The sequence below is a fragment of the Melospiza georgiana genome, chromosome 1 (genome assembly GCF_028018845.1).
Source record: "Melospiza georgiana isolate bMelGeo1 chromosome 1, bMelGeo1.pri, whole genome shotgun sequence".
Classification (NCBI taxonomy): domain Eukaryota; kingdom Metazoa; phylum Chordata; class Aves; order Passeriformes; family Passerellidae; genus Melospiza; species Melospiza georgiana.
Window position 1 is genome coordinate 99,271,726 of NC_080430.1, and position 25,684 is coordinate 99,297,409.

Genomic DNA, 25,684 nt, shown 5'->3' on the forward strand with positions numbered 1-25,684 from the left:
GGGCCACCCCAGTATCAATGCAGGCTGTGGGATGAACAGACTGAGAGCAGCCCTGTGAGAAGGACGTGGGGCTGCTGCTGGGTGAGGGGCTGGACATGACCCAGCAATGTGCTCCTGCATCCCAGCAAGCCAAATGTGCCCTGGGCTGCATCCAAGGCACCACGGCCAGCAGGGAGAGGGAGGGAATTCTGCCCCTCTGCTCTGCCCTGCTCTGGTGAGATCCCACCCGGAGTGCTGCATCCAGCTCTGGGGTCCTTAATATGAGAAAGACATTGAGCTGCTGGAGTGAGTCCAGAGGAGGCCACCAAGTTGATTAGAGGAAAGGAGCTCCTCTCCTATGAGAAAAAGCTGAGAAAATTGTGTTTGTTTAACCTGGGAAAGAGAAGGCTTTGGGATAACCTAATTGTAACCTTCCAGCACCTGAAGGGAGCCTACAAGAAAGATGGAGAGGGGCATTCTGTAAGGATGTGTAGTGACAGGACAGGAGGGAATGGCTTCAGGGTGAAAGAGGGTAGGTTTAGATCAGATATTATGATCATTCTTTGCTGTGGTGGTGATGAGGCACTGGAACAGGTTGCCCAGAGATTGACCCTGACCATGACAGTGGAGATGGAAACAAATCGTCTTTAAGTTCCCTTGGATGTAAACCATCCTATGATTCTCTGATTCTATTATTCCATATATGCTACATGGCAGTATGTAACAGATCTATATTTTTTAAATTGCTTTGTCATTCATATCAATGTTTTAGGATAAAAAAATTCTAAATTTTGTTCCCCCCTTGTCGCACGCCTCTTCAGAAAACTTATTTTTACCTTCTATGCAGAAACAATTCAAACCCCAAAGAAGCTTATTTAAAATAAAATGTACATTTATAACACACCAGCTAACAATTCTTTCATTTTCATAAAACAGCCTAAAGTGGAATGTGCTTTCAATCCAAATATGTTTACAATCATTTTTAAAGCTGTATTATTTTAAAGCATAATTCCATATTCTTCTTCTTGGTTCAAAGCAAGAAGCCCCAAATAAGTAAAAAATTTTTCTGTGTTTAGTTTTGTATGACCATTTATGTATTTGAACATTTAATAATTTAGAGAATACAAAGAACAAGTGAAGTCTTGGCTTACAAAATTGAACACCAGTATTTTTTAAAACTCCATTTAAAATATTACATTGTCTAAATTACAGATATTTTGGAGGGTTTTTTTCATCAATTGATTCTTTTTTATTTTTTCAATATGTGAACACATTTTTATAATGGACAAAACACAAATGCATAGTATAAATATACCTACTCAGAAAATTATAGAAAATTATATAGAATATATTTTATTTTTCCAAAGTACTGTATGCAAGTTAGGGAATCAGATCCAGTATTTAGAGAAAAATCTTGTTTTCTTTAGAAAGAAAAAACAAAGGGTTTTTTTTTAATGAAACTATTTCTAGACATTTCTCCTCATAAAGTCCAGCTTTCACAACTTCTCCTTGATTGGCATTTGACCTTCAGCATTCCAAAGTGTAAAACTTCTGCTTCATGCACATGATCTTATGAAATTTAATATAGGCTTATCCTGAAGCATTTGATTTAACATTTCTGTATGAGTTGCATCCACTGTTCAGTGAAATTAACTTATCTGCATTTAGAAGCTAGTAAGCACCACACACTCAGAAAGGTATTGAAAACCTCTTGTCATTGTGTATTTAGATCACTAGTAGTAAATTCTTTATAAAAAAATTAGAGGTTAAATTGCATTACCTGAAACATTTCAGAAAAATAAGCACTTGGAAGAAAATAATTTTTTTCTTGGATAAGAACTAACTAATATACTGGAAAAATTACTAGAAAATCAGAAAATATATTTCCAACCCTTTGTTACCTAATCACTTAGTAACAGAAGTAGTGCCCTGACACCATTGTAGTCACAATGGTGTCAGGTCATATAATTTCTTTAACATTTCTCTATTCCTATTGCAGGGGATGCATACATTCATAAAAAAAATCCCATAAGCATTCAAGGCTTTTTGTTATCTTCACTATCTTTCATCTTTTAGTATGAACACCACAATTTTTTTACATTATTGAAGCTTTTATTACATCTTGATGGAAACAAATGGAACAGTTTATAAGCTGCAAGATTTTTGTGGAGCATTGTGAAAACAGAAGCAAGTAGAATCAAATCCAGCTTTGTTGGGAAATAAAAAAATTTAAAATGCCTCATTATTTTTCTCTAGGATCTTATGTTCTTTCTCTTTATAGGACATTTTCCTAAAATTTTTTAATTTATGGAGTCAGTATTTTCTAAATCATAAAGATTATTCTGGTATATAAAATGAAATATTTTATTTATTAGACTTAAGAAGTCCCAGTAAGGTCAATGAAAATAAAGTTTACTCTCAGCACAACCATCAGTTTCTGAAACAAACAGAAACATCAATAGCTTTCCTCACCTAATCAATGCAGACAGATTGATTTTTCAGAAGGCAGACTATTATGTATGTCTGAGTACCATGACCTTTCAGATTTTACCAACAATATTCTTCATGTAAATTGATCTGCCTTATACCATGGGAGCCACGGATGCAGAACTGCCAAAAGCATTCACTTCCACTTAGTTAGCTGGAAATATTACTTAGGAAAAAGCACCTTCTTCAATCATGGTGTGCCGTGTGATGAGTTGTAAATGTCTAAGACAATTCAGAACTGCAGATACCTCTACACCCAGTAATATTAAAACCACAAGAGTGTGAATGTAGAGTAATTGATTTAAACTTATCAGTTCTAGGCCATTAGACTTGGTAAAAGGTATTTCCACTCAACTATACAGGAGCCCATTACAGTCATTTCCATTTGAAGGTCAGCCATCACCAGTGCTGACCTTCAATATGACACAAAAGTTATTAATTGATTCGTTTACCAGAACAACAAACAACAACAAAAAAATAACAAAAAACCAAAACACACCAAAAAAAAAAAAACAAACCAAAAACAAACTACAAAAACAAATCAACATTCACAAATAAACCCACAAAACTAAAAAACTCATAAAAAAACAAAAACAAACCACCTCACATTTAATCAATCATGAACAGAAGAAACTTGTTATTTTGGTGAATCTGGCTGGGCTGAAACAATCCCTGTTCAACAGTTCTACAGCCTCTTAGCCAAGTACTAATTCAGAGACAGTCATTTGATACTAAATGATGGACAGAGGGGCTCCAAGGGCAGCGGCTGGGCTGCCTGGGCTTTGGGCCAATTTAGAGGCAGTATAGCTGAGGGCATGCCCCTGCTCCCCCTTGAGAAAGGACCTTTAATAAAGCTTGGACAAAATGATCTGCTGGAAACAAAAAGTAAGTGCTGCTCAGCTGGTGACTCTGTTTCCCTTAGGGAATGGGTGCCCCTCTGACATATTGGGGTAGAGGTTAACATACTGGTTTTGACGCTGACACTGAAATTACAGTAGTGCAACAGAAGAAGAATTCTGGATTCTAAATATTTACAGCCATTACAACACTGGCAAAAAAAAAAAAGAAGCCTCCACAGACTAATCACTTGCAAAATTATAAGGACCCTTGAAAACCCTAGGACAGAAAAATGTTTTCTAAGATAACATTTGTAAGGGTTTCTACAACATGCTTAAGCATAGTGTAAAAGAGTCTATTAAATATCTGGCACTAAAGAAATTGCATCTTCCAACATGGTTGCAATTCATTTGTATTACACATTTGGTAATGTGAAAATAAATATCCTTGGTAAGATGTATGGCTGAGAGTAAGGATTTATTATGCTATCTAAGAATTTCTGCTAAATGACTACATGATTGATATTTCTGCATGTTGATAATAGGTAAAATAATGTTGAAGACTATTTATTTTCCTTTGCAATTATGTTATATGTCAACACAGCTTGAGAATGTCTTGAAATTGTTTTTTAACACATTCATTTCCCAACTATAATTAAACAAAGATACTAGAAATATTAGATGTTATATATACAAAAAAAAAAAGGAAATTCTTTGCAAAAAAATGTTTTTGCAATAACAAGTGCAGTTTCAGACTATAACAAAAGAACTTCCTTAGTATCATCAAGTAGAAATAAAATTCTGGTCAAAGCATCTTAAGAAAAAGGAAAATTAAAAAAAAAAAAAAAAAAAAGAGAAAAAAAGGAATTTGCCTTTAGGTAGAGAAATAACTTTGGTTATCTTACATAAACTATTATTTTCCTTCATCACAAATTTTCTGGATCAGAAAAAGGCAAAGACATCAATATTCCTAAACTGAGAAAAGCGAAGCATATGGGAAGAGATGAGGTCAGACAAGAGGTGTTCACATCCATAGATGAGTATTTATGCTGTTAGAGGACTACCTGTCTTCATTGAATCTTGATAAAATTACCTTAAATAATAACTGAATAAAAGCTGTTATTTCTGTTCTCTTCTTTGGCACAGGATTAAATTTTTATGAAATTCTCAAGCGTCAAAGTATTGCCAATTTTTTTTTTTTTTTAATAAGTTCTAATGAAGAAATAGTAGACTGTTTCCACTATTTCCAATTAGATTTAGTTTACTTTTTCCCTTTAATTAGAGAGTAATATGATGGTTTGGGTTGGAAGGAACCTTAAACATCATGTGATTCCAAACCCCTGCCATAGACAGAGACATCCTTCACCAGACCAGGTGGCCCAGAGCCCCATCCAACCTGGCCTTGAACATTTCTGGGGATGGGGCAACCACAATTTCTCTGGGCAGCCTGTTCCATGCCTTACCACCCTCATAATAAAGAATTGCTTCCTAATATCTAATCCAAACCTACTCTCTTCCAGTTTGAAACCCTTCCGCGTTTTTCTTGTGGAAAGTCCTTTTCTGTCTCCCCACCTTAGATACTGGAAGGCTGCAAGCAGCACCCCTGAGCCCACTCTTTTCCAGCTCTGAACAAACTCTGTTCTCTCAGCCATGCCTTGCAGAAGAGGAGCTCCATCCCTCTGATCATGGTGGCTTGGGCTTGCTCCAACAGCTCAATGTCTTTCTCGTGTTGAGGACCCCAGAGCTGGATGCAGCATTCCAGAGGGATCTCACCAGAGCAGAACAGGGCAGAGCAGAGGGGCAGAGTCCTCTGCCTTGCTGTGCTGCCCACACTGCTTTGGATGTAGCACATTTGGCTTGCTGGGATGCAGGAGCACATTGCTGGGTCATGTCCAGCCCCTCACCCAGCAGCAGCCCCACGTCCTTCTCACAGGGCTGCTCTCAGTCTGTTCATCCCACAGCCTGCATTGATACTGGGGTTACCCTGACCCGGGTGCAGCCCCTTTCACTTGGTTTTGTTAAAATGTCATGAGATTTGCATTGTCCCACTTCTTGAGCTGGATATACTGGGATAAATAAGTAAAAGAGGAAGGGAGGAAGGGATTACTGAGTAAGAGAAGAAGGAAGGAGGAGAGGGAGGGAGGGAGGAAAAGGAAAGAAAGAAGGAATAAGAAACATTATGAAGGTTTACATAGAGACATATCATTACACCAACTTGGCTAAAAGGGTTAAAGAGTGAGACCAGATCAGGGACAGCTGAGCCATGATCTCTTCAATGAACACAATAACCCAAGATAGCTGTTCTGAAAGCAATGGGCTATGCACAGCACAGCAAGGCAAAGCACAAGATATTCCAAACATCTACTGTTGACTGTTTAAAGAACTGAAATTTCCAAATGTCAAAAATGTTCAAATCCATGAGCATGCATTTTTGAGAGAGACACTGCTGAGGAACAATTCCTTTTGTTCTTTTTCCAAGATTATTAAAACACGTCCCAAATTGAAGGCTGAATTAGCCTCTCCTTACTTTTTAATAAATATTTTTTTACTTATTCTGAAAAAATAATTTGAATCACAGAATATGCTGAGTTAGAAGGTCCCCACAAAGATAAGTCCAACTCCTTTTCCTGTAACAAGTGAATTTGAAAGTCTGCTACTTCAAAGAAGCTGGAATTTAATCAGAGGAAGTATTTTAAAATATTCAGTAACTGTAGCAATTACCTTGACAACTGAGACAAGCTTTCAGATATTTCACACAGGGCCAAAATTTCTATGTAACTGAAAAGATTAATCACTGATTAATCAGATTTGACAGGCTGGATTCAAAGGAATGAAACTTGAACAGAGCATTGGCACACTTGGACGCACATTTTCCCCTTTACCAAATGACAACTTCATCATGAGACAAAAGAAAAAAAAAAAAAACAAGTGAAATTTCTGACCTTCTATCAACAGCAATAAAGCTAAGAAAAATATTTTAGGAAATAATAAAATGGGAGGAAAAAGAGAATTAAAGACTGGAATTTTATCTTATTACAGATTTTGGGAACAATTTGAAAGCATATTCAAGTCTGACAATAGAGCAGAAGAAAGTTAAATCAATGTCACATATATATGTATTCTGGGGTAGGGTTTACTGTGGTTATTTCATAAGGGAACTATATGAAATATTATATCACATGAATAGTGTAATTATCTTTTTACAAGGGAGAAAAATAGATCTTAAAATCTGGCAGTACTTTTATAAAGATAACTAACAGAAGCCAAATTGGATAGGAGGAACAACTTACAGAAATTATCAAAAATATTATTAATCCTTTTTCTAACAAATCAACATCATGAAACCTCATAGTTTATTGACAATTACATAAACAATATCAAAAATTAAGGAAACAAGAAATCTACTTGAGTTTCCTCTGAATTCACATAGGAGAAGCATGGAAATAAATAATTCAGTGTCCATATTTTATATATATGTATGGGTTACATCAGAGGATCTATCTCAAACTGAACATTGTCATAAATCAAGGAGACAAAATGGGTCATTAAAAAGTCCTGGGATATCAGACATTAAAGAATTCAAAAAGCCTAGGAAACAGCTAACACAAGGACAATTTTTAAAATGCTTCAAGAGGATATAAAAAAGCCCAGAAAGAACTGATATTGATATTCTTAGTTACAAATAAGATAAGGCATGGGCAAATATGATTTATTGAGGAAGAATCAAAACAATTTTTATTCAAAAAATCTTAGGGCTTACTAACTTATGCCAGTTTTCTGAATGAATCAATAAACTGACTCTGCTGGATCAGAGGACTTGGCAGGCCTTCAAATGTCATTTCACAAAGATCTTTCACAATGATTCTTAGAGAAACTTAGCTGACATAAAAAAATGCCCTAACATACAGGAATACCTAGTTACTAAATTAGGAAAAAATAAGTGAGAAGGGAAAGAAGAGAGGAATAATTGAGCAGTTTCCATGGTGTTGGAAGATCATATCAGTGATGGTGTGAAGAAAGAGGGAACTGAATTAATTTTCTGTTTCAGTATCATGAAAATGTAAAAGTAGATGTAAGGCAAACAGTGTAAATATTTTCCTAATGTGCAGCTAAATTTACAATTTTTCATGGCAGGGCATAGTGGATGCTAAAAATTAACATGTGCTTCAAAATACTTTATAAAAATTACCAAAAAAAATTCAGTAAGAAGCATTAGAGTTGAAAAACACTGATCTCATTCTGGAAACTTCTCAGACATGAGTTGCTAAGAGCCCATGACAGTTCTCTGAGACAGTATTCCTGTGCTGCTCTTAGAAAGTATTCTGTACATACCCATTTTTGGTCAATGTCAGAAATGGGATACAGGGCTAGATGAACTTTTATTCTGATGGCCTGCAAATACTCTCATGCTACTCTGCAAAAAAAAAATATAACTGGCTTTTCTAAAGCAAGCTTTTCCTACTGACTGAAAAAAACAGGGAGGGAGGTGGTGCAACAGAGTTGGGAAACTACAGAACAGTACTAAAGGTATTATCCTTAAGTAAAATAAAAGTAAAATAAAGTGAAATAAAAGTCAAATAAATATTTTTCTAAAAAGAAAGAATAAATATAAAATAGCTAATTATACACATGCATCAAAAAAAAACTTATAGCTTTTCTGGTCTCCATCATCACAATAAATTTGTAATTAAAAAATATTTATAAGAACTTTGAAAAATGTATCATTGCAATTTACAGGCCCATTTAAGAAGTTAGAAAATTGATGATAAAATAATAAAATTAAATTAAAAATTTGAAGCATATTAATGCTTTAAAGTTATACCACTACTCAGATGCAAATGAGAGATTAATTTTTAAATCTGTTCTTGAACTTTCAGCTTTTCTTGTCAAGAATTCTGAATTTAATATCTTTGAAACTGGAAACTTGTGAGAAAAGTACAGTGCTGAGTGTTGATCTTAAACAGTTTGTAATCCAGTAATTTTTTCCCTGTCTTTTATTAAATATCAGCATAACTTGCTAGAGGAAACATATCTGTAAAGCTCTATTTTCTTAGTTTTAGCTCTACAATTTAGACAATTTTCTAAGGAATTGAAATGAGCATTTCACCAGAAAGTAATTAGAAAAAACCATATAATAAGAACAGTACTCCATGTTGTAATTCTGACAAAATATATTGTGTTTTAGAAATCCATTTAGGGAGCAAATTGTGCAGCCTGTACCTTTTTATCATTGCAACAACCAGCCCCGGTGGTTTTTGTTGAAACAAACCTATTTCTCCACTGGATGAACAGTGCTAGATGAATGTCAAAGGGTTTAACAATATTACCATAATTACATCTCTTCTCGAGTTTTGTTCTGATGAACAGTAAAAAATAAATACAACTCAGGCCAAGAGATCTGTGACACAAAACCAGGAATTAAACATGTGGCAATTAATATAACCCTTAAGTATTTAAATTCCTCTCTTATCATCCAGGCAAATCATAAAACTCCTCCTCTGTACTGTGATGCCTTCTCAAAACGCATCTGTCACTCCTCAGGCATTCAGAGACCCTGCAGACAGATCACATCTACACACTCTGAATGTGCTCACTGTTGACAAGGAAGCCGTTTGCAACTCCTTCCACATTTGGCCCTACTCACACCCCGAATTCAGCACAGCAGAAGTTGGTAAACAGACCAGAGCAGCAAAAGTTAACATAAACATGACAAAACATAAAGACAGGAGTCAAGATTTTCCTGCTCCTGTGGCCCTTAATCCACATGTGGCATTAGGCCATCCCAAGAACTTCAGTGCTCCAGCCATGTCCGCTCTCTGAGGGATTTGAGCAAGGACTGTCCACACCTGAAGCAGAACTTCCCACATGGTTTCCTTTAGAAAGAATTAATGTGCACAAAATCACTCTGAATTAAAGCAATATGAATTCAAGCAGGGATGATGAAAGAATTTGTCTTAAAGCCACATTAAGTCTTTTAACCAAAATGTAAAGGTATGTTTATGCAGCTGCAGCAGTTTTCATTTTATCTTGCTCCATTTATTTTTCTTGACTACTTAAATTTGATTTTTCTACTGAATTTGCAAAGGCTGTTTTAATTAATAACTTGTGATACATTTCTGTGCAGCTCAGAGCAATAAGGCTGTCTCTCATCAAAAGTGTGCTACTTTAGTTGTCTAGCCTTTATTAAAAAATAAATCTAAAGTGAGTACAGTTGTGTTATAACATCTTCTTTAGAGATGTGCAGAGACAGAGGATTTCTATCTTGGATTTTTTCTTAATTTGATTTTTCTAGATCTTAAAAAGAAGGGAATATTTGAACTTTCATTTCTTGTTCAACTAAAAAGATAGATTTAAGGAGCAGCAATTTCATCTTATAGCCTTTACTAGTTTTGTTTTGGTTTTTTAGTTAAAGTAAGGAAGAATGTCATTCACATTGTTCCTATTCCTACACCAAAACTTTGTAACCATAAAAATTAGAGTGATACTGTTAGGAAGACTTACACATTGATAATGTTAGGAAGACTTCATGACTAAGGAAGACTTCAGGCTACAACAGATGAATTATTTTCTGCATATAAGAAAACCTCATTAAATACCTCATATATTTAGAAAGAAGAAATACCCCTTTCACTTCTAAGGGAGGAAAGGAAAAGGTCTAAGGGAAGGGCAACAGAGGATAATATTTCTATATTTTACAAATACAAGGAAAATCAACCTCAATGAAGTTGCATCATTAAAAGTAACTTTTGCCTGTGAAATGTGAGGAACACACCCACCTCTGACACTATGATGAGATGACCTTGACTGAATTCCAGATATCCACCCAGCTGTTCTCTCACACCTTTCCTCTACAGGACAGGAGTGGAGGGGAAGAGAGCAGGTTTCATGGATTGAGATAAAGTTACCTCACAAAAATAGACTTGACTAGGGTAAAATTAAATATATTACCTGTTAAAAATAGAGTAGAATAATTAAAAACAAAGAAAAAACTAAAATCTACCTTCCTTCTCTCCCTTCCTCTCAGGCTCAACATCACTTCTGTACTCATTTTCTACACTACCTCTTCTGTCTATGCACAGAAGGGGAATGTCAGGATGCATTTTCTCTCTGCTTCTCCTTCCTCCTCACATGTTTCCCTGTATCAGAGTGAGGGGTGTCACTCCCATGGGATACAACCCTTCACAAGCTGCTCAAGCGTGGCTTCTTCCTGCAGGCCACACAGTTCTTCAAGGACTGGCTGAGGATGGGAGCTTTCCATGCAGAAAGGCTTTTAAGGAAGATTATTCCAGAGTGGGTCCCGCAGGGTCTGGGATTCCCGCCAGGAGCCTGCTCCTGCATCTGCTCTCCCAGGCTGCACCTTCCTTCAGAGCACAGGGCCCAGCAGAGGGTCATGCATGGGCAGTAAGATGGCCTTTTGCTCCACCATGGGCCTCCAGGGCTGCAGGGGCACAGCTGCCTCACCTTGGTCTGCACCATGGGCTGCAGGGGAACCCATCCTCTGGCTGCCAGGGCACTCCTCCCTTTCCTGCTTCACGGACCTTGGTGTCTGCAGGGTTGTTTCTCTCACAATGGCTCAACTTTGGCCACTGGGTTTCCTTTGGAGCCACTTGGAGCTGCTTGTGTCTGGCATGGGGGAGCTCCTAAGCTCCTCTCACAAACCCCACAGATATATGGGTTTTTTGCTAACAACATAATAACCTTATCATACTACAGCTAGAAATCAAACTTAAAATAAAAATTATTTCATGCATCCACAAGCTCCACAGTTCAATATTCAGGTCCACTGAATATTCCATTAATTTAACATGTCCATGAATATATTCCATTAATTTAATATTTCATAGCCAGCTATTTACCATAATCATTAGAGATAATACAAAAGAATAGTGAATATTCCTCAAAATTAATTTATAAATTTGTTTCAAGGTCATATTCACAGATGAAAGAGAAAATATTTTTCCATAAACATCATGTTTTGGGTATTGATTTACACCATCAACAAGGTGGGTTTTTTTCATGCTATCCCTTCCTGGATGAACCAGTTAGATCCATTTAATATTTCTTACCATGATATCAGTCAAATAATACATCTATTAATTTAAATGGTATTTTCCATTTCAAGAAGTACAAGCAATAAAACTGCACAGCAACAATGTCTGATCTGAATTGTTTCATCAATTCTGTTCATCTTGTACAACAGAACTTAACCTTTCAAAAACTGCATGGGGAAGCATTTTAAACCAACAAACTGTCAGCTAAAAATAATCCTAAAGACTCACACTTTTTGAAAGGCATAATTAATATTGCATTTTAGATTCAGAACTTCAATCTACATGGTTTACTACCATAAGTGGCAAGAGATTTCACAAATTCTGTGTCCTTTGGAGGTATGTATACATAGTAAAGAGCAAGATAACTGTCAGCATGAAACTGTTTAGACAAGGATATAAGGATTTAATTTCTGTGTATCAATACCATGTTTTTAGTACTACTAAAACCATTACTAAATAAAAAAATGTTGCTATTGTTTGCTGATATCCTCTACAAGTACAAATCAGCCATATATCAAATAATAACACTGAATATTGTTTTAAACAACCACAATGGATGATCCAAATAATCTCACAAATGGAGGTTTTAGAAAAAAACTAGGATACTAGGCAACTGCATTTTGCTTTAGGATTCATTCTATGAAAAATTAGCTGTATGTCTTGTGCTTACTTGTTGAATAAAGCCATAATCATACACATAAAGATGGACAAAGACCTTTAAATAGCTGTAGTTTCAATTTTTGCTGACCTAGACATCTAACCATCAACCACATTAGAGCAGTCATTCTTTTTTACTACTCTAACCCTGCTTATAATGCTATTTTATTTGAACTTGAAGCTACCATCCCAGAAATAAAAGGGTCTTGAATCAGAAGTCAAAGCAATTGTTTTCAGGTTATTTATAGTATTAGAGAAAATCAGAAACAGTCTCAGAATTTAGCAAAGTTCAACAAGTGACATTAGAATGTGTCTGCAAAGGAGTAGACAGGTTCCATCTAAATTGAGTTAGGATGGAATTCTTGAAAAAGGAACTCCTTCCTTTCTTAACACCTGTTTGGCATTTAATAGCAGCAGCAAGGTAAATTTTCTCATTAAGGGTTTGCCACAGCACTTTAATCCTGTTGCTCTTTAATTTTACTCATGTTGTCAATGGGTGTTTTGTGTCGTTTTTAGTGGTACCACTTCATCTCTGCAGCCAGAGGCCAGGAGCCCGGGACACAGCGAGAAGAATGCTCAGGATTCTATGCCAGACTCTGGCAAGGAGATGTGGCTGGAAATGCCTCTGAAGACTGCAAGAGAGCTTAGCCTTGGGGGAAGATGCAGGGCATGGTTCCCAGCCTAAATGGAGAAACACATCACATGCTCAGTTCACAGCTCTGGAGGGAAGATGCTCCCATCAAGGTCTTGCTGTGTCCCTCTGAGGCTGGGGCAGGCAGGGGCAATATCCTTGCCTGTAGGTGGGATCAGGAAGTTCTCTTGTTAAGCTGAAAGAAGGAGCCAACAAGAACCTTGTGAAATTTAGCAGTGACAAAGTCCTGCACCTGGGAAGGAAGAGTCCCTTGCAATGACATGATGATGTTTTTTCCAAAGCAGCTGCTGCTTAGAGACTGACTAGGCAATCAGTCTGCTGGTGGTGTTGGTCCATTCTTCATCTCTTGTTTTTTTTTTTCCTTCATTTCCCTTTTCCCCCTTCCCAGTTATTAGTTAGTCTTTATCTCAATCTGCAGGTTTTTTCTCAATTTTGCCCCTCCAATTCTGCCTGCCAAGCCACTGCTGGGGAGTGAATGAGGCTGAGTGGGAGCTTCACTGCCAGCTGGGGTCAGGCCATCACAAACCCACTGCCCAGAGTAGGTCGTGCAGACCTGGATGTTTCTGAGACCTCACTAGACAAAACCTTGAATAACCCAATCTGACTTCGGAGCTGGTCTTGCTTTGAGCAGGAGGTAGGACTGAAGATCTCATGAGGTCTATTGCAGTCTGACTTGTCCTGTGATTCCATGTTTTGCAGTTGTTTTAAATCAGATATAGGGGTGTTTTACTGATGGAGAGAGCTGATACCAACAGAGAGAGTTGATCACAGCTATCAAATAATTGTCTATGCAACTAACTGTTTTTTAAAACAAAACCAAACACATAAACGAGCCAGCACAGACCTACCAAGAAACAGAGATTTGAAATATAGTAATATGCCTAAGCAGATGAGCTTCTTTCTGGCCATATCTCCAACCTCAAGTTACTTGCATTACAAATAAATCAAGAAAGTACTGATGTGATATGGTATGATGTGATATGTATATGTTATCATAAAATAAATAGTAGTAAAGAAAAGCTAAAACCCATTGTTTGTTACGCAAAGTATGTTAGACAGGTAGGCTTATATGCATGAGCTTCCATTTGCCATTGCTCAGTCATGATGGAAACAAAAAAATCTTATGATTACATTTAACAGCTATCAAGTATAAAACCTCTCTCTCAGTCTTTCCCAAGAGAAATTACCTAGTTAGTAAACCCTAAATCTAGTTACTTAGATGTCATTATTCAGCAGCAAATGCACATAAATTAGATGAAATGATTTGTTATTCAGGCAAATATAAAAAAGCTACTGTTTGTCAATATACGACTCATAGCATCAGATATGTACATTTAGTGATTGATTGGTGGGTTTGGGGACCTTTTTGCTTTCTCTTTTTTGAACTTTCAGAGTCTCAATGAAAGTTGGAGCCTTCTGGATTACTATTTAGTCATCAGCATTAAGAACCATAAAATAAAGGAAATATGCTCAGCTAAGGGTCTTTGAATAAATTATCAAGTCATTTTTAGCAGGAAAATAAATGAACAGATCTTTGGAGGCACAAAAAAATAAGAATAGGAGCTTCTTTCAGTTCTCCCTCTCCTAAGAAGAGATTTGATGTTGAACAAGACAGGGAAACGATTTGTGTCACAGTTTGCTTTGACCTTCATCAGAACTCTGTAGCTTGCGAAGCTCACTTAATCTCTTCTGTTCCTCCCAATCTTCACTTTTGCTTCCTAGTCTTGTTATACTTGTCATTTCTCCCTGCACCTTTTAAAAATGAACAGAAAATATTTCCTGTTTCTGTACCCTACAGAAATTCTACGCCACTGAGGTCCAATTGCTTAAGTCTGGGATGCAGTAAGGGCTGCTTTGTCTTGTATAATCTTTGCTTTATGGACACTTTTTGACACTTTGAAATAGTAATTTTGGGTGTGAATGCTCCCCAAATAATCCAACTAAGTAATACTACTAGACTAAGTAAAAATAAGCTTATTTTTAACCAAAAGCCTACTTTGTGCATTTTAATGATCACAACTCAATTTAGGTAGTGTTGCTTTAGTTTTTTTTTCATCTCCAGAAGTTCCTGAATTTCTTTTACCTGCATTTTGAATTTTCTGGTCTCTTCTTCCAAACTTTGTTTTTCTGCTTCTAGTTGCTCTCTCTTTCCCCATTCAGAAGCATTCTCACACCGCATTCTTTCCATCTGGGAAGGTTGAGGGTAGGAGGAAGAATCACCAAAAAGAAAGAAAAAGAAAGAGGAATAATCTGATTAAAACCCCCTGGTTTTCACTGGGTGAGGCTAATGACTTCACTTCAGAGTAAGGATGGCACCTTGGAAAACAGCCCAAGGTGTAAGTTTTCCATGTGTCATAAAGTTAAATATTTTATTTTTAAAATAACCAAGAGAGTGAATTTCTCATCAAATGTACCTTCAAAAAAGTAAAGTGTAGATAAATTTTTATACAGTAAATGGTAACAAAATTCTATTCTTTTCCTGCTATTTCTGGAAAAACAGTATTAAAACAATAATAAAATGTTTTAAACAAAACTGAGATTGATTTTGGCTTGACAATGTCAAAGTTCACTTTTTATTCTCTAAAAGACAAAAATCAGCATGTTTTTATTCTGTTTACAATTTAGAAGGATTGCAGTGAATGTTTATTAAACTGAAGAAGTTCGAAAGTATACCTTCAGCACTACATAGAGTTATCCTCATAATCAGAGGAAAGATTTTTAAGTTTTCATGTTAATCTCTTTCTTGTGGTCATGGTTAATAGTCTTAAGTGAAATATTATCTTTTTGACCAATGCTGTAATGTTATTTTAGGATATCTTAGTGAATTTTTTCATCAAATCCTAATATAGGACAAATTAAATATATCAACAAAAAGACACATTACTAAGTCACATAGAGTAATTATCAAAGAACTGATTTATTCTTCAGAGACAACTACATAGAGGTTTTTGTCAAGGCTGCATTAAATACTTCTCAGACTTCAAATGAAAATATTGTAAAGTGAATTTATGTTTATAACAGAAACCAGGTACTTATCAGGTACTAGTGGAAATTTTTCAGAAGATTATTATCGAGAAGTACTTACTGTTAACAAGTTATTATTATCTGGTTCTTAACAAGAGATTAAAAGAGATTAACATAGATTAAAAATTGTGAAAATAAAAGGTTCCAGTTCTTTTAATTGTGGTGAAAAAAAAAGAGAATTGTGAATATATGAAATAAAAGGTCAAAATTTTAAGAGCTTTTTACAATTTTCAGTTCTGTGAGAACTAAAATCAATGGTTTGATAAAAATGGTGACTGAAAACATTGTGAGACACTTCTTCATTAAAGAAACAGGATATCTGTGCCAACAAGGTTTTAGAAAGAGCCACAGAGGTTGCTTTTTCAGTTTGATTGGTTACTTTTATTCTAAAATCAATTTCTGGCAAATAATGAAAATATTCTGAATGTTGAGCGAAGAGAATGAGTGGTTACAGCATAACCTGATCCTATGAATAGTGACAATGTCATTCTCTAGCTAAATCAAATTGCAAACTTCTCTGTTCCCACCTTATTTCTGAGAAATAAAAACAATTAGAAACCAAATAAAGTAAAAGAAGCTCATTGAGATTATCAGAAGACAGTAAAAGGGATTGTTCCACTCTGCTCTGTATTGGTGTTGCCTCGCCTTGAGCGCTGTCTGCAGTTTTGGGCACAGGTCATCAAAGTATTTGAGTGGGTCCAGAGTGATAGACTACAAGGTGCCAACTCCAACACACGAGTAAATGTTTGATGCTCACATGTCCCCAGTGAGGTCTTTAGAACCTATCCACTGAATTTCTGTACAATAGTTGGAAATTAGGGAATCACATACCCCTATTTAGCAGCAAATATTATTTCTTCCCCATCAAAGTTATGCAAATTGTTTGAATACTTTCTACTGGACTACAATCACAAGCCTCATATTTTTCCCTAAATAAATATGCAGGCATATTTATTGTTACAAGTATCCATGAAAGTTCCAGAACACGAAAAACCCTGTCTTCTTGCAAAGTGCCTGCCAAAATACACAGCTGAAATTCTAAGTCTGAAATTTCACCTTTTCACAGTATTGACACTAATCAATACAAATTCATTTTTGTCAGACATCAAATAGAGAGAAATCACAAAACCATCCGAGATTGAATTTCATTAAGAAATTAAGCAGAAGATGACTATCACATGAAGATCTGATGTCAAAGATAAATTTATTTACCTATATCTTTAAATTTTTAATTCATTGCAGCCAAGACATAACTATGATAAATTTACATATTTAACAGCCCTGATTTCAGCTGGGATAGGAGTTCATTTTCTTCCTAGTAGCTGGTTCAGTGCTATGTTCTGAATTTAGTATGAGAATAATGGTGATAACAGAGGGAAATTTCCATTGTTACTGAGCAGTGCTTACACTGAGTCCAGGCATTTTAATCTTCTTATACTGCCCTGTGAGCAAGGAGGCTCGGGCTGCACAAGAATCTGGGAGTGGACAGCTAAACCAAAGCAGCCACAGGGACATTACATTCTATACAGTGCTCTTGTGTGAAACTCCAAATTCTGATTTATAAAGAAAAGTGAAAGCTTAAAAAATTTGCGACATGTGAAAAAATCTTGAGATCTTTAATTTTCCCTTAAAATGCGAATATTTTCTCTCCATAAAATATCTGTGCAGACTTACACTGAATTTTACTTTTAATAGCAAGACCAGAATAATGGCAGAAGCATAGAATGAGGTCAAGGTAGTGTGAATGAAGTGGATAATTGCAAAGGTGAGCGATGGAAATGAAGTACAGAGTACTGACCTTCTGAAACTGGATAATTACATCTTAGAGCTAACCCACACCATTTCATGAATAACATGAAAGGCAGAACCCTGAAAAAAAACAGACACAGAAAAAGGAACTCCACCTTGTACAGTTCATTAAAGGAAAATCTTAATGCTTTTGTTTAGTTTAAGGCAATATAACAGTGGCTGACGCTCCAAAAGTTTTTTTGAAACAAGATTTTTGTCCTTCCCCTTAGTTAAGAAAAGATAGAGTAGGATGAAGGGCAACAATTAAGGCGCAATGAATGCAAAAAGAAAGATGATGAAGATGAAATCTAGCAGTCATCACAATTTCAGAGAGTAAACAGAAGAAATTCCATGCACCATTCTGCTTTTTTTTTTTTTTAGTGCAAAGATTTGTTAGCTTTCTATAAAACTTGGAAAAGGTCAGAAAACGTATTTAGAGAACTGTGATCTTCACCTTTTTAAAAGAAGCTTTTAAAATAGAGTTGGACAGAACACAAGCATTATGTTTAAAAAAAACCTTTAGTTTTGATCTGATCTGACTTGACAATGATGTCAGAAATAAAAAACTGCCAATCCAACCAGAAAATCTTCCTGTAAAATGTTTATTCTACAAAACTGTCATTTTATTTACCAAAGGCACGTTCTGTGAAAGATAATCTGCATATCTCAAATAAAAACTGACTTGACTGAGGATAGAAGAGTTTTATTTTTTCTTTTTTAAATTTCCAATCTGAATCTTACACAACCACAGCAAATCATTAGCTTCTCGTGCTATCTGACTTTATACTGAGAGCCTACAGGCAAGCTGAATGAGGCCTGCAGACTTGTGACCCAGAGAGGGAAGAATTCCTGTTTAAAATAGTGACCTCAGGCAGCCTCACTCAAGTGCAAATGTAAAACATCTGCTTCAGTTTGTGCAGGTCAAAAATTAAAATTTTAAACCAATTTTTTTTTTTTTTTGTCCTTAAAATGACGATGCAGGGCTTTTTTCATGTTGTAAAGCAAGATAAATGAACACATATTTTCAGGATCCTTGATATCTTTGCTGTATTGTGCATGGAGGTAATTTCCATTCATCTATGCTGCAAATTATCCTACAGAATTTAAGCAAGAGGTATATTACACTGAAAATTTAATAACCCACGGGTTGATTATGAATTAAGGACCGTGACACCCTCCTAATAAAGAAAGCCTATCGAAATAACCATAAATCTTCATAAAGTCACAAGTGAATTTGATTCTTACAGATTTCTTCCCCATAGTTACTCAGAAAACTCAGCACAAGAGGCAAATATTTCTTTTCTGTAACTCAGACAGGAATATTGTCTCTCGAAAAATGTCATATCCAGCAGTCTTTTCAGAGTCAAGAACTCAAAAATTGTGCAGTTTTACCAACCATCTTTCAAATTATTGCACATCGATAAGAAATGCAAGGACAGAGAATCCACCCTTTCACAGTGGTAATTTATGAGATGTCATCAACTTCCAAAGTATGGAATGCGCTTCAGCTGCTAGAAGGAATGGCAAACATGCATCCTTACATATGGCATCTAGGTAGATTGGATCAATGAGTTGAAAGCAAGCTCTGCTTAAAGATCAAGCAAACATCAAGCAGAAGCCTCACAGTCCTTCATTGAATTCATTGTGAAATGTCATTACAATTTGTAACATAGTTGTACAGGGTCTGAAGATATTTTATTAATGGTTTAAAAGGAATGGTATCAAGTGCTTAAAGAGAGTCTCTCAGCACAACTGGAAGAAAAAACTTCTGGGTTGCAGGATCAGGAAAAAACTCATGCAGCCAGAAGCATCATCAAAGAGTTACACAAGAGAAGAAAACAGCTATGTTGATGAATCTGGTTCTCTTAAATCACTTCCAGTTTTAGTTCAGCTGTATCTACGGAGTTTGGAAGATACACCATGGATCCACTCCACTGCTCACTTCTCTTTGAGAAAGGTGTAAGAGGAAGATGGATTTCACATAGCAAGACAATTATGTGCAACTGGATAGAAAACAATTCCAAGAATCTTTGCTACTTGCAAAATAATCCCTACTTTGTTGGGGTAAAGGGGTGGGAGTCTGGTTTTTCATTTTTTAAAAATGATTTTCTATTTTTTTTTAATTTTATTTTGAGATTTCTACTCCTAGAAGTCTGTAAGAACACGAGGAAAACTGCCAAAGCTCCTAAGGTCCTAAAGAAAACTCATCAGGTTTCCTGTTTCCAAGATCAGGACTGTTGTATGCAGGTGTGATGTTTGCTGGCAAGGAAAATTATTACTTAGCATGTGTGACACTGGGCAGTTTTGCAATGAATTATTTCCAGTAAGTCTGTCATTTTCTAGAATTCTTTTCTTTTTTCACCTGAAACGTGCAATCAAAGACTACTAGAATCCATAGCACTCTTTCCACAAGAAAGACAAATGTTTGCTACCATTTCATTTGACAAATGCTTCAAAACAGTAAAAAAAATTTACCGCTTTTTTTCCTATTGTATGCAAGTCTGCCAAGAACACCATTTAGTCCATCAGCAACTATGCTGAAAGCTTGATAAATGTTATTGTGCCTGACAATATCTCGAGACACCAAGCCCTGCAAGAAATGGAACTTTTTAATGAATGCTTATATTCATAACAATGCCTAGCACCAGCAGATTTAGTAATCAAATATTTCTTCCTCCTGGTTCTACTCAAATGCTTAAGTCTGCTGCAAGCTGATATCATTGCACTATGCTGACATTAAATGCAAAGTTGCTGATTTACCAGTATTTTTTTTTCCTCTCCCCTTGTCTGCACACAGAGAAAACTCTTTTGTGTGTATGACTAGTTTAAAAGAAGTGATTTATGCAGGAATAGAAGTTGTCCATAGATACATAAAAATGTTTAAGCATGAAAATTTACAACAATCAGAAATAATATATGAAGAGGGACATAAATAAGTTCAAGAATAGGAACATGATCAGGTGGAGAAAATTACCTTTGATCTTACAGAATTTTCTTTCCATCTGAATCTGACACTGCTTTCATCCATTCTTGTGAGTTCAATTTCATACAGACTATGTATTACATTAAAATTAACACCTCCTGTTCAAGAGAATCTACTATTTTTTCGAGGAAAACAAATTTTCTATCAACATCTATCATAAAAAATTATCCATAATGCCTATTTAAAATTCTACTTTCACCAATTATTTGTAAATCATTGAATACTAGTGAGGAACTACCTTTACCTATCTAAATATTCGAAATCAGTAACACATCATGCACTCATTTCTACCTTAAAATTATGAAGAATTTTTGCATTTTGATCTCATTTTAAACAAGAAATACTTACATTTTTCATCTGGGAAAACTAAACAAGATGACTAAACAAATACTGGAAGTTTCTTTCAGTATCACAGAATGGATAAGGTAGGAAAGACCACAGTGGGCCATCTGGGCCAACATGCCTGCTCAAGCAGGGTATGCTAACCTTCCTCATAATCCCAGTTCATAACAAGATTGAGACTAGAGGAATGTCCAAACAATAAGTGTCTACCAAGAGGTACAGTGCTGCTTATTTAGTCAACATTTTCATGTGTGAAAAACAATTTTGAAAATTATATAGGAAAAAATTTAAAACTAGAATGGACTGTTATGATGAAGATATAAGAACACATACTATAAATAAAGAGTCTGATATTTATAACATGTAAGGACAATTTTGTCAAGTAGACATTTTTGTAGGCTTGCCAGAAAAGCATGAATATTTGCATGAGTATTTCAAAACAAAGAAGAGTGGGATTATTTTTTCTGATACATTTTGTGCTGTTCTATTCTCAGTGTTCCACTGATATATAAACCAAATGTTAAACCATTTGTAGTCTGTCTTGGAAACTAAGGGACTTTCACCCATTGTTTAAAAAACAAGCAAATACAAAAATGCTGTTTATTTTTTTTAAAGTCAGGCAATATATTAAACGTATCCACATGTCCTGACCAGCTAAATCACTAATGGACATGAAAAATGAACCATGTACTTTATTACCTTGCAGAGCCGAATTTAAAAATCTGTAGTTTAAAATGCAAACCTCCATACATTACCCTATCATACCAGTCCATACAAATACCTGTTAGTTTTGCTATAAGTAAAGTGTATTTCAGCTGAGACAAACACAGGAAATAAAAACTTCCTTCATTTTTCACTGGAAAATGTACATTTGATGTACTTTATAAGTAATGCATCTTCTATATGCAAATTTAATTGGTGAAAACACTAAAAATAATAAAAACCAAACATCGACATTATTCTTGATGCAGCTTTGTCTCATATTTACTAATATAAATATATCAATATTTTACCACCATTTCTAGTTGGGAAGCCCTCATATTGTCCAAAAGGTAGCAGGCCATATATTTGCCTACCTCAAAATAAAATATTTGAGTAAGAACCATTCCTCAGTTGTGCCAATTATATTGATATTGACTGAATTTCTAAGAAGCCTAGATAAAATCCCTGTGAGTACATTCTCCAGGTTGAAGTTGAAAGTGCTCTGGCTTAAATCTTGTCCTGACTTTCCAAGTATCCTCTCAGAGATCACTGAGGAGCTCATGGGAACCCTCTCAGATCCTTGTGGTTACCTGCTGCTGCTACATAAGGAACCATTGAAGTAACTGTCCCTTCACCACCAGAATCTTGTTTGCTGCATCTTAGACAGAAAAAAATGCCCCTGCAAGAAAAATGAGACCTAGATTTCTAAATTAGGGAAAAAGATATGTAATCTGTAATCTGCTCCTCCAGCATTTTGAAAAATTTGCCGTAATAAATAGTGCCTGTTTTTTTCTTTTTGTCTACAGCCGGTTTAAGATTATCTCTCAGTTGCAAATATCCAATCTATCAAGATACTGGGAATTTTACCAGAATTTCCCTGAAATTCTCCTCTCTTCCATCGTAAAATGAATGCAGTAAGTGAGAGCTATTTACTTACTGAAAAAAAAATCCAATTAAATTACCAATACTAAATTGTCCATCAAATCATTCTTCCTTTAAAACTTTTACTGTTTAGAAACAAATATTCATATTCTCTTATTTTATATATACCCAAGCCATAGATAATTTCCTGCAGAACTTATACCTCTATTATAATATGGACAACAGTGGAAGGACTTTATTTTCCATCTGTCTGGGACTAAGACCCTCACCTGTAGCTCACACCACAAAGACCCTCAGTACAGACCACTTGGGTGCCCTGGACACCCCAATTTAGTCCCGTTCCAACAGCACCTCTAAGCATTCTCTTTTCTCAGCCCTAAGAGGAACTTTTGTCTCTGTCTAGGGCAAAGAACCTCACCTCCAGAATTTCTGTCAGCATCACTCAACTTCTCCTGCTCTGTTTTTCTCCTTTTAGCTGCTGTTCAGCCATATTCTCCTCCTACTTCTATGGCTTGCTGTATTTCAAAAGTAATGCTCCTGGTATAAAATGTACCAACATCTATATCAAATGTAACTTAGCTGCACAAAAAAGATGCTTCACTAGCTGACTTCAGTAATTTGACTCTACAAATTTACAAAATGTTCTCCTTCACTATGGTCTTTCAGACTATCCAGTATCAGTTTTTTATTTGGGTTCCTTTCTAGCCTACTTCATACTAACCACTTCCAAAAGTTTTCTCAGTTTCTGGAAATTGCCTATAAGTCAAACACTTTTCATTCTTTCCTGTACAAACCTGAGAGCAGTTTTCAGAGTAATTCCTGACTGCAGAAACAAAAGTTGAATAATTGGTTCCAACATAATTCAATTACTGTTTACTCATATCTTTAATGTTAGGCATCCTTTAAGTAGCATTTGACTTGAAGGCTATTTTTTTTTAATAATGAAAAAACAGTTATATTCAAGGGGTTTCTGTACTTCCCATAATTAGAAACAGAGACTGAATCTAAACTAATTTGAATGCACTGGGCATCTTTTTGCAGCATACCTTGTACTGCAAGCTCTTCAAATTATCTTCTTGTTGTTGTTGTTGTGTTTAGCAAAATATTGGTGCTTAGATAATCATGACCTTACATAAAAATGGCATGTACAAGATGCTGTTTGCTGTATTCCTAAATGAAAATGAGATTTGAGATGGACCAACACGACTAATTTATCAAACTACTTTTCCTTTTTTGACTAGAGATGAACATAGTAATTAGAGTTCTAACCAAGATTCATCTATACAAACATACAGTGGTTTAGGTGAATTTAAAAGGTTCTCTAATCTCATTCAAGGAAATAATACACGTTTCAGCTAATCCCTTGGAGAATACTGCTTGAAATTTATAAGGGACACATGCCAACCAAAACTCTCAAAACTTGACAAGCCATCACTCATGTGGAGAGTGAGAATTCCAATGCATGAAAAGATGACTATTTCTTTTTGCTACTATGCATGGTGATGTCAAATTTCTATTCCAAGGAATAAACAAGCAAAAATTCCCATATTAACCAATAGTCAACTGATCAAATGACTGTAGCTCAAGTCAATTAAAAAATTACAATAACAAAAACACACTTTAATATTTATGTTTCACTAACAAACAAGGTAAAACTTGAGGTCTTGACCTTTACAACGAAGCACTAGATTTGTTTACTTTACAAGCAGTAGCCTGCTTTTCCTTACAGTTTATGACACAGCATTATGTTAGGATTATGACACAACACAGAAGCGGTGGCAGTGGTAATAGAATAAGCAAACTGGGTTAAAAATCCTAAGTATGTGGCAAAGATTGTTTTAGGCATAGGACTACATTAATATTTTTCCTAATGTAATTTGAAATCTCAAAGGTCAGATTATTTTGGGCATTTTTAGGCCCAAAAAATATTAAACAAAGCAGGAAATTTTACCTCTTAATTTTCCTCACTGACATCTTAGCTTTATGAGTGGGAGAGGAGGCAGGGAGGACTTCTCACTCTATGCTGAAAAGTTCGAATTAATTCTGGTTTATATTTTAAAATAAGATGGAATAGGCTCCTGCTGAGAATCTTTTTTTTTTTTTAATGACACCTGCTGAAACTTTTTATTAAACTCTGCTTAATTCCCTTTTCATCCAAGTTTTTTTTTTTTTTAATTTATTCTTGCAAGTATTTACTGTTGCAAGACTGAAGTTTCCTGGTTTAAGGGTTTTTATGATCTGCATTTAGCTTACTTCGGTTACTAGTGTTTTTAGCAGAGGGAGGGGACCATGTATGTATGTGGATTTTTGGTTGTTCTTCCTAGCCAAACCTAATACAACAAGCTTCTTCCAAGAAAAAGGAACACAGACTAAGCCCTGGAAGACCTGAGACTGACTAATGCAAAACCTCTTTTAAATAGCAAGACAAAATATAGATTTGTATGGCTGTGAGCAGAAATACATGTACAGACCTTAATGGAAGAAAAAATGAGCTCCTATTCTATGGAAAGAAATGACCAGACCGATTGAATTTTCATTCTTAGCTTTCTGAGCAATAACAATTTATATATCATTTACAGAACATAATTTTTATATTTGGTATTTTTACAAATAAACAGCCTAGAAATTTAATTGAAGTCCAGACTATAAAAGCTTGCCTTCTGTTACTTCAAATAGTTATCTACTGCTGTGAGTTTATGTAGTTATTATTAGTAATTAATTTAGGAACTAGAATATGTCATAAGCTTCTAATAAGCACTGTAAAAGGAAGATGACAACCCTTCCTCAAAAAACACAGTGATTGGTCATAAGAAGATGAATGCAGACATGTAGAAAATCATCTGGAAAAAAAGAGTAAATAGTGCAATGGGTAATATATTTGCTTATTTGTTTGTTTGTGAAGTTTTATTTGCTGTACAGAAGGTCAATAACTCCTTTGCTTACAACCAATTTCTTAGCCAACTTCCCATCCTCACTTTATATTGTTGAATTGAGAAAAACGTATAGCTAAATAAAGAACTGTAAGGAAACAGAAAAATCAATAATGGTCAGCATAATTAGGAAGCATTCAAAACAAGTTCAAATTCTCCTCAGACTCAAGAAGTTCCTAAACCGTGTAGGTATTACATGTTGCAGATCAGAACACTGTTCAACCCAATTTTAATTGTCAATATAAAACTATCAAATTAATAATATTGAAGGTATAATAGGAATGTTAATTGATATATTGGAAAATAAGATGCTAACTAAACTTACAGTACATTTTTTAATGTAACTGGTAATGAATCATAACAAAAACCAT

The 25,684-nt window shown here is 35.3% G+C and overlaps 1 protein-coding gene across 1 annotated transcript in view; it reads right to left on the minus strand.

Moving 5' to 3' along the window:
- Nucleotides 1–25,684, minus strand: part of CCDC102B (coiled-coil domain containing 102B) — a 123,422-nt gene that overhangs the window by 82,559 nt on the left and 15,179 nt on the right. Inside the window, 2 exon segments of the mRNA XM_058040767.1 lie at nucleotides 14,622–14,710; nucleotides 14,713–14,850. Of these exon segments, the coding sequence (XP_057896750.1) occupies nucleotides 14,622–14,710; nucleotides 14,713–14,850 (227 nt within the window).